The sequence below is a fragment of the Sesamum indicum genome, linkage group LG13 (genome assembly GCF_026168435.1).
Source record: "Sesamum indicum cultivar Baizhima isolate 11 linkage group LG13, ASM2616843v1, whole genome shotgun sequence".
NCBI classification, from domain to species: domain Eukaryota; kingdom Viridiplantae; phylum Streptophyta; class Magnoliopsida; order Lamiales; family Pedaliaceae; genus Sesamum; species Sesamum indicum.
Window position 1 is genome coordinate 1,595,586 of NC_142669.1, and position 10,635 is coordinate 1,606,220.

The following is a 10,635-nucleotide window of genomic DNA, read 5'->3' on the forward strand; positions in this document are numbered from 1 at the left end:
CTATAATGCCCTCTATAGTTAAACGTATCAATCAATTGACTTCAGTTTTTATTCATTTATGTGTTAATAAATTAATATTGAATTAATCACATATTGATAAGCTCAATCTTAGTACTTTTAAAATTAAAATAAATTTTTAAATTTGTGTTTGTGCATTATACTAGATATAATTTTAATGACAAAAATATTGCAAGTGGTCGTCGAACATATTGTTTTGGCACCCAAATGTCTGATAAGATAATTTGAGAGTTAATGAGGTTATTCATTTTTTGTCTTTTCACGTAGTAACTCTATTTCACCTCTTGACCTAACCTTAGGTTCAACAAGTTAGGCCTGTCAATTGGTGTGCAATACCTAGACGCAAACCTAAACCCAAAACCTATTTTGATAATTATGACCCATATTCAGTACCTAATATTTTTACATTATATCCAAACTTGGACACATATCTATGGTAATAATTTTTTTAGGTTTGGATAATAAAACACCAGTGGGTAAAATTTTAATATGCAAAAATACATCTTTGTTCGTTAACTTAAAATTAGTGAATTTCGAAATTTTTTGCTAATTATCAATATGACAATTTATACACTCAAATTTGAAATAATTATTTTGTATTTAATTAATTTATAAACATTTTAGTTGAATAAACTTTGCAAATTGATTTGATATGTTCAATAATAGAGGGCATCAAATAAAGTAGACAACATGCAATTAATTCCGAGTTATTTTATCCTATACTTAATTTTGAATTATCCTATCACTTATTTTTTTTTGGGTAAACGTAAGTTTTATTAATAAAATAAAATTGTACAGTACAACAGTGTTCAACTGGTAGTTTCTCCTTCGACAGGCCAAGGGATACGTCATAATCTATATAACGCACATGAACTAATAGAACGAGATAAATAAAACTGATAATCCTCTATCTAATATCTTCCACAATAGCGGTGGCTATGATATTCGGTGGTCGCTCCGTATGCTCAAAGCGTCCTAAATTTCATTCCCTCCAAATGTGGTAAATGCAAGCAGCCAGGAGTGCACGATAAGCCAAGTTAATGATATGTTTTCCTCTCCATTTTCTTGCAGCCCACTCAACGTCCCGTGACCACTCTCTATTAGGCCATTCAAACTGAACGATCCACCGAATCATTGTCAGGCATCTTCTGGCATAACGACATCGAAAGAATAGATAATTATGTGTCTCCATTGCGCCCTCATCACATAATATATAGGCGCCTAGGTATGATAGCCATGGTTTATCAGCTGTGGATAGTTTCCCCAAAATCGCAAGCCATAGGATGAAATTATGCCTGGGGATCTTTAGGGAACCCGAGAGTAGTGAAGACCAACCTACCTTGGGTCCCGGTGGGTCCAATAGCTTGTAAAGAGATGCAATTGTAGGTCGTCTCGTCTCAAATTGCCAAATAATGCGATCTATCTCGCCATGAATTATTGGCAATGCATACAAAATCTCCAAGCACTCCATGTCTATAATGAGAGGCCAATGCCATTGCCCCTCTGTAATAATACTATTGAGCTTGCCTGCCGTCCGAAGCCCAAGTAGACGTGGACTCTTTGGGAATCTCTCAATAAGGGGACCAAGATGATTCCATGGGTCATGCCACAAATAAAATGAATTTCCATCACCAATTTGATAGTCTACCATCGATCGAAGCAAGGGATGTACATGAAGGAGTTTCCTCCAGCCCCACGAACCCCCATTGTTAGTGACCGTCCATTCAGATTTATCACGTAGCTGCCCGTTATATAACCATTCTACCCAGATTGATGTTCTATCACATCGAATAACATCACACAACTTCTTGCTCATCAAGGCACGGTTTAAAGTAGTGATGTCCCGTAGGCCCTGACCCCCCTCCAACACCGGCCTATAGACATCCCTCTATGCTACTTTGGCATATCCACTGGTTCCTGCGCCCTTCCACAGAAAAGCTCTCAGACGCTTTTCAATCTCCCTTATAACACCTTTAGGTAGGGTGAATGCAGAAACCCAATATATACTTAACGCCATAAGGACAGATTTAATAATATGTACCCTCCCAGCATACGATAATCTCATTCCTTCCCAACCTTTAATACGTTGTTCAATTTTCAATAATAAAGGCTGGCAGTCTGTTAATGATAATATAGAGGAAAGTAGAGGAAGTCCCAAGTACCTCATCGGAAGATGCCCTTCCTGGAAGCCGAGCATCTCTAATAGCTGCTCCCGTATCTTTTGTGCAAATCGAGAGATGATAAGATGACTCTCATACACATTAAGCCGGAGACCTGACCAGGAGGCGAATAACTACACAACTTTTGCACAATTAGTTTGGCAATAATCTTATATAAAACATTACAACACGAAATAGGGCGAAAATCTGTGACCATCATAGGGGCATGTACCTTAGGGATAAGTGCCAGAAGTGTGGTGTTGTTTGCTTCAGCAGTTTTTCCTTGGTAAAGAACTCCAAGATTGCCTTCGTAACCTCCGGACCTACGATTGGCCAGGCAACTTTATAAAACCCGATGAGAACCCATCCAGTCCAGGTGCTTTATCTTCAATAATGTCAAACACTACCTATTTGATGTCAATTGCAGTGACGGGTGTAAGGAGCTGAAGCCCTTCCTCCTCATTGAGGACATGTCTAGCCCATGGCCTCAGATACTGGATATCTATCACCTACCTCCATCTTTCTCCGCCTAACAGAGCCTGATAGAAGGAGACAAACTCATGAATAACCGCTCCTGGCTCTGAGTAGGTGGTCCTGTGTTCATCATTTATTTGCAAGATTCTCCGAGTGGCACGTCGCTGAGCATTAATCCCCATCCTTCATCCATTGCATCTTAGCTCACTGTTGTAACATGATTTGTTCCATTTTTGCTGCCTTGGCGTATACCAAACGACAACAGTGTTCCAAAAGTAGAAAGAGGTCGTTCTGTCTATCCGAGCTAACCAAGATCTATGCTTCCTCAAGGAATCCTTTAACCAGTCGTACATTGTCCAAAATATCTCCTATATTGCGTTGTTGCTGTCGGAATACTGGCTTTAAAGCTTTTAGTTTCCGTGTAATCGCATACATAGGCACTCCAATAATGTCGTGTTTCCAGACATTCTGCACGCTGGGAATAAAACCTGGTGAAAGAGTAAGGTAATTATCAAATCTGAACATAGCTCCCAGTTGTTGTTGTCGATCTCCACAAAGCACCAGTGGTGAATGATCCGAGATGCGTGGGGTGAGGCTTGAATAGTATGAGTTAGGGAAACGCTCAAGCCATATGTCATTTATGAGCATCCGATCTAAATGCTTTCATAAACTTCGTGAATTCGAACTCAATTTATGTCATATGTACCATTCACCCTACATGGGCATTTGTAGTAATCCCGTGTCCTGTATGCAAGCATTAAATTCATCCATCGCCAATCTGATATCACCAAAATTACCACACACCTCATTGAGGTCACGAACAACATTAAAATCTCCTACTATCCACGGGTCATCCACACATTGACCCGCAAGCACCCCCAATGATGGCCACAACTCACGCTGCTCAACAATTTCAGTGGCACCATTCACAACAGTAATAATCACATTCGTATGGAGTGCGCTAACAGTTACACGACAGTGTACAAATTGATCTCCTAACTCAATCACATTAACATCAAGAATAGTGTCATACCATGCAATTCATGTACGATTTTCAACAGACACAGGATCAACAGACCACTTCCATTGAGGCAGTAAGAAAGATTGTATACGAGCAATATAGTAATTCGTACACGCGTTTCAAGAAGGCCTACAAATTGTAATCTGAACTCTCTTGATTTAATTCATTTTTTTGATTTAATCTCTCTTGAAACTTGAGAAAAATGGAAGAAATAATTGCATTGGACCAAAGTTTGAAAAATACTTTAAAATAGGAGGAAAATAATTACTTTTTCCATTTATTTTAATGATTTTATTTACAAAAAGACTAAAAACACTAAAAATATAATAATTTGAAGTCCAAAATTATAATATAAATTATTTGAGAATCAAAATTGCATAAATAACTTTGGTTTTATCCCTAACTCAAACATGGCGTAAATTCTTTTTAGTAATTAAATTAAATAACCTTAACGCGTAGAAAGGGCGACACAGAACACCACCAATATAAATACTTCATAAACCCTAGGACGCTCTTTTCTCCTCCTTCACAAAGCAAAGCACACCCACACAGTAAGAAAGAAGGCTATGGCGCCCAAAGCCCCCTCTCACTCTCGTCAGCCCACCAAAGAGAAAGAAGAGAAGGAAGAACCCTCTTCGGAGGAGGAGGAATCAGACCCTTCTGAAGAAGAAAAGGGAAACTTTTCGGATGAAGAAGAGGAAGAAGGGTCATCTGACGATGAAGGAGAAGATCAGGAAAAGGTGAAAAGTAATACAACTACAATCTCAGTTGCCAAATTTGGTTCGAAATCAATTGTTCAAGAAAATGGGTCGGATTCTGACCCTGATTCGGAAGGATCCCCTTCTGATTACAAGCTGCAGCCCATCGCTAAGTCATCTGTGGTCTCAGCAAAGCGCGCCCATGAAGAAGGTGATAGCGATCAACAGTCTTTGAGAAGCGGCAAAAAGTCAAGAACTGGAGAGAAACAATCCTCTGCCACCCCTGGTGGAGGGGTTGGGTGTATCACCAGGCTCTGGAGTAATGAGGATGAGATTGCTTTGCTGAATGGAATGATTGATTTCACGAATGTAAAAGGGCTGGACCCGAATGCGGATATGGGGGCTTTTTACGATTTCGTTAAGGGAAAATTGCAGGTGGATTTCGCAAGGGATCAGCTGAGAACTAAGATTAGTAGGATGAAGAAGAGGTTCTTGAATGCTTTGAAGAAAGGTGGGAATGGGTTGGACCCTGTGTTTTCCAAGCCACATGAGGATATGACATTTGAACTCTCCAAGAAAATCTGGGATTTTGCTGTTGGAAATAGTGAAGGAGGTAAGAAAGGTGATAATGCAAAGAAAGGTATTCTGAAGGCAGAAAAGATTGGGGTGGACGAGAAAGAGATTGCAAATAAGGAAAAGGAAGGTGGAGAGCAGGATTTTTGGTCCAAGTACCGATATGTAAATGAGTCATTTCATAATATTGAGGGGAACTTTCCCTCTTTGGCGATGTCCGAGGCTGGGATGAGTTTTGTGAGGGAAAGGTTGAGTTTGATTGGGAGCGTGAAGGCCAAGGAATTGGATGACAAATGGAAGCAATTGATTGCGGCCGAGGCTGAGCTAAATTACAAGATGTTAGCTTTGATGACAGAACAAGTAAAGATGGCTTTCGGTCAGTAAATAGGGGTATAATTTTGTAGTCACAAGTTCATATTTTTCTTGATCCATATGAGTTAAGTTGTGGGCTGCATCTTTCTTTTCGTTAGGGTAATGGAGCTTTTAAGATTCTGTCCAACTGGATGCTATGTTCGTAGTCTAGCAATCTTTGTTTTGGTGATGAGTTCAGTTTTTTAAATATAAAAATTGTTGAGACGTGTTACCTGTGCCGTCTACTTATTATAGCAATTCTGTCAAATAAGTAGATAGCATTGCTTGGCTTATAACTGACTGATGCATATCCTACATAAAATGATGGCACGATATGCTGAATCCCATGGTACCTTCAATGCCAATGAGTAAGAAATGTTGAATCTTTGTGGAATCTTGTCATCAAGATCTTTAAAGCAACACAATTTGTTTTGGATAATAGAACTACCTTCTTGCTTGGATTTTCCCATTCTTTATTACATTTAAAGCACTCGAGGTGATAAATAGGTTATAAATAAAGTCTCGTTCCGTTTTTACTGCTTAAATCAGATTGCAAGGTGGTTCCTGAAGTATTTTGTTTGTTACCCCATTATTATATTGCCTAAAGATGCTTAGGCTTTGTATTACACTTTTCTTGGATTATACTTCCGCCTGCTGTGTGGTTTGAGATCACTTTACCTTCTTAAGGGCTGTTTACCTTTTTTGTTTAGAATAATCCTATCTGTCCAACTAACTTTTTTTTACGTGTTTGATATTATGTGATTTTGACATGGGGATAAAATAAATGCTCCTCCTCCGGTTTCTCATCTGTTGCCTACTTTTAGTTGCCAATGTATCTATAAAGACTAAGCTGATTGTATGTTGTAATGGTGTATAAACAAGTCCAACTTGGCTAAAACACATTTCTCCATGAAAATCCCTTTGCCTGCTGATATAATATATGTTATTTGTGTGGAGAATGACTAGATATCCAACACCCAGAGCTTCAAAATCCTTTTGGTCTGAGTTCAGGTTGTTTATGCAGTTGCTCCCTTTATACAACTTCATTACTTTACGTCTGATTTTGCCTGTTAAATGAGAAGTTGTTACCCTTAATATTGATACAGTCGTACTTCACTAGTTTATATGGTATGAGTGGAGCCATGAAGAACTTTGATGCTTAGGATGGACTTATTTTCTCGGTTTGTGACATTAGAGTCCAATGTTTAATTCATACTCCATTCATTTCTGACATTCATTTTAAAGAAACTGATCATTTTGAATTCAATACACCAATATTCCATGAAACAAAACGTGTTCTTTGATTGACCTGATCCTTTGCGAATTAAATGAGTTTCTATTTCTGGTGACTGACTAAATTTTGAGTTTGTGAATTAAATTAACTATGTGGAAGTGCCAGTCGACAAAACGATGAGCAGCAAAGCTAGCGTTATGAAAAGATGAGTTGTATACTTAACGATATACATTAATGAATGTTGTAGTTTCTGATTTGATGATTCCAGAAAGCTATGTGCAATTCAATGCATGTTCGATCTGAAGTTTAGCCGCCTAGCAAACTGATTATCTCTAGATTCCATGCTCACAATTACATATGCACCCAGCGTCTGTTGCTCTGGTTCATGGTTTTGTGATTAGCTGAGCGATAGCGTTCCAGCTTTAGAGAGCCATTCTGGAAAGAATTTTCTCACAAACTAAGGTGCGGAAACAGACCTTGCAACATTGCATCGATGATATCTTGCTTGGCTTGATTTATTTATCAAATTTACCCTTTGTTTTTGGATATCTGTCATGTTTTACGCATAAGCTTTCAGCAGTTCTCTCTACGTGCAACTTTGCTCTCGTGCTTGGTCATGTACGTTCTCTTCTATTATCTGCGTCTTGTTTGTAGGTTTTTCTTAGATTCTTACAGCCGATTTATGCATTATATTGCTCTACTGTTCTGATGCATGATGGTCGGTTGCCCGTTACCCGTTTCTTCCCATTGTTGGCTGTTCATATTATCCTGTCATCTCTGGATGCCAGACCAAACAGTTAATGTTCGATGGTATCTTTTGATGGTCATCTTCTGACAGAAATCCTATGATATTCCTAAAATTATAGAGCTAGATGTAAGATCTTGGCCTAAAATCAGAGGTACAAATGTTGTTCACAGTGCCCTCATTCTTAAGATCATAAGCATTATCGATAGCAGTATCTTGCTTCTCAATTGCCAAATAGAAATTTGTCAGATGAGTTTCGATATTCTTTATAAGGTTGTACTGATAGGGAATAATGTTAAGTACCCTTAAAGAGTCCTATAATTTTAGGGCATGTCCTAACCCGTGGTGGTAATAGGAGATAAGCCACTTAAACCTTCTTTTACCCCAAAAAAAAGTCACCTGGAACATGCTATGAGAAACCTTGAATTGTTTAACAAGAAGCATGGTAACGACACACAACATGATTTTCAGACAGAAATAGTCTTTATAATTAATCTAAAATTTCAGACAAAATTAGCCAAACACCACCTAACAAACCCGCGACATAATTTCTCAAGAACAAAATGCAAACGATAATAATCGCGACAACATGAACACCCCAAAAATCAAACTACGACCCAAGACATAGTCTCAGGAGATCGGGAACATGATCGAATATTATCCAAGGAAACGAGTGATGAAAAAGTTGAAACGAATCGAGTCATTTTTAGTTAAAAACGAGAATTTGGGTTTGGATCAATTAATTAACAGGTAAAGTTAGGAGACAAAAGGGGGAGTTAAGGAAACATGTTGGCCGGTTTTAAGGGAGCGCGGCGGTGGAGGTAACATAATAGGCAACGGCAAACACGGCGTGGACCATGCACAAAATCCCACCAGTAGATAGGAAATGGTGGTGCGTGAAGCCGCAGGATGCCCTTGATTTGTTGTTTGATATTGTTCCCATCACCAGCATAGATAGACCAACCGCCAGGATGATCCTGAACATATTACATGCGTACAACCCACAAAATATCAGCCTATTGTCATCAGCAAAAGAGAGAGAGAAAGCAGAATATTAAAAATAAAGAAAAATATTTTTAAAAATGAAATCTTTTTTTTTTTTTTTTTCGCCATCTGAGATTTTCATTTTTGGACCCTCAGTAATTTGATTCAAGTACATCTTTGAAGATGAAGTTAATTTGTATTCACAAGTAATGATTTGGGGTGCATATAGAAATTGGATGATGCTTATATTTTGATGGATTTGAAATTTATTATAATAAACTTAAAATAGTTCTAATGACAGTTAGTCAAGGTTTCAAGATTTATAAATTCCTGATTTCAAATTCTTTAATTCAAATCACCCCATTTCTATTACCTTTTGTTGGATTTTAACCAAAAATAAATATACATAGGGGTAATTACAATAAGACCTTTTCTAAAATATTATGAAATTACAGTTTTTCCCAAAAATATTTCGAAATTATACTTACATCCCTTTTGAAAATTCTCCGTTTACATCTGACCCATTTCCATTAGGATTTAGATGAAAAATGTTGACATCAATAAAAAAAAATACATAAAATTTCAATTATGCTCCTCATTTAATATTTATATGTATATTCTTATACTGTAAGGGGATAAGTGCAATATATATAGGGAGTGAGGTTAACTTCATTACGTTTTTTCCCTTATAAGTACAAAATTATTATAAGAAAATATTATATAATGGGTAAAATTAGAAATTTATGTAATGTTTTTACTAAGATCTAATATTTTTTATCCAAATTCTAGAAAGAAAAAAAAAAGATTCAGGTATAAATGATGAATTTTCGAAAATGATTATGGAAAAAAAATATGATTTCGCATTTTTAAAAAAAATCTAAATATGTAAATATAAATTCATACGGCGTTGCAATGACAAGAAGAGAAGGGAAGGTGTGAGGAGTACCATGTGAAAACAAGGCATGCCATTGACAACTTCTTGCTGGGGGCTGCTTTCTGAAGCTCCTCCTGAGTAGTGCAGACGCTGCACCCTCCGAGCAAATTGGCAAGAACATGAGCCAAACTAAGAAGGGTTGCGGCAGCTACGCCTAGAACGAAAGCCTCGTGGCTCGGCTCTTTACACTCGAATATCCACAGCCTCAAATGCTTCTCCTAACGATCAACAAACACAAATTCAGTACCAGAAAGAGACAGCGATATGCATAAACCGATGTGTTACACTTATATGACTAACAAACATGGTACCGACCGTGTGTGTTTTGACTGTTATAACACTATCTGAAACGCAAAAAACACCTGATTTTGAGCGGCCTCGCCTTTGATTCCAAGAATTCCAGCAGTGACATCCAATGCCACAATCAGGAGACATGCAAAAATGCCTATAAATTTATTCATTTTCTCCCTCAAGAATATGTGTGTGGGGTCTTGAGGGACAAGACGAACAAGAATGTAATAAACTATACCCTATTCAAGAACACCTTTATAGATCATATGACAAATGAAATGTGACATAGGGCAACAAGGGACTTCTATATATATATATATGAATAGAATTATTAATAAATAATTATACCTAAATATTCTTGAAAAAGCTTCTTTTGTCACTAGAATGGTGACTTTATTTTGCTTTTATACCTACTTTAACCTTCTTTTGTTTGGGGGGATTCTTTCCATAGAGGAAGAAGTAAAGTAGGGTATAAAACAACTAAGGAGTAGTGTGACTACTGCAGGTTAGGCATCTTTGATGTTGGGTGCATATGCATTAGGGTTTTTGACTCCTAATATATTGATTTAAACAGCAATAAACGCGTTCGAAATCTTGAAGCCACACTTATTGATGGGAATTTAACTCGGGTTTAACTCGTTCGTTCCCGTTTCGAATATGATTAGTTTCATCTCCAATGTGAAATGAGAAAACCTGCGGTGAAAACCCCAAAAAAATAGAAAAAAATTGTGTGTGCTCATAGGTATGTCTAGAAAATTAACAAGAACGGGGATGCATTATATGTGATAAATTAGGGTTGTCAATAGATTGATTAAAAATTCGTTAATTCCATTATAAGTTTCCAAATAATTATGGATTAATCTATTCAAATATTGGAAGTGACTACATTTAATAATTAGTTAATATTTCCTTTAGGGGGAAATTAAATTACACCAATAGTAATTTTCATTTATATCATTGGGATCCAAAAGCAAATTCAGATAATTAATTACACTTTTACTATAAATATATATATGGATTAGGTCAAAATATATTATAAATCCGTTTACACCTAAATTTGGACCAAGTAGCAAATTACATTTGATGTTTATATTGTTCACACACTACAAAAAAAAAAAAAATATATGAAATTTAGGGGTGGATTTTATGAACG

General features: G+C 37.0%; 2 protein-coding genes across 3 annotated transcripts; one reads left to right on the forward strand and one right to left on the reverse strand.

The window, feature by feature from the left end:
* Window positions 1-4,181: 4,181 nt before the first annotated feature.
* On the forward strand, window positions 4,182-5,526 carry LOC105162647 (STOREKEEPER protein). Its single transcript, XM_011080729.3, has one exon. It carries the CDS (start codon window positions 4,239-4,241, stop codon window positions 5,325-5,327), a length of 1,089 nt encoding a protein of 362 aa, XP_011079031.1. The 5' UTR covers window positions 4,182-4,238; the 3' UTR covers window positions 5,328-5,526.
* A 2,211-nt stretch (window positions 5,527-7,737) lies between these two features.
* LOC105162648 (protein VASCULATURE COMPLEXITY AND CONNECTIVITY) lies at window positions 7,738-9,761 on the reverse strand. Of its 2 annotated transcripts, none has more exons than XM_011080730.3 (3): window positions 9,554-9,761; window positions 9,204-9,409; window positions 7,738-8,250 (listed from the first exon to the last, which is right to left on the reverse strand). In XM_011080730.3, exons 1-3 carry the CDS (start codon window positions 9,650-9,652, stop codon window positions 8,073-8,075), a joined length of 483 nt encoding a protein of 160 aa, XP_011079032.1. In that variant the 5' UTR covers window positions 9,653-9,761; the 3' UTR covers window positions 7,738-8,072. The 2 variants fall into 2 exon arrangements, with proteins under 2 accessions (XP_011079032.1, XP_088733450.1); XM_088877324.1 differs by having other exon boundaries at window positions 9,507-9,755.
* Between the last annotated feature and the right edge of the window lie 874 nt (window positions 9,762-10,635).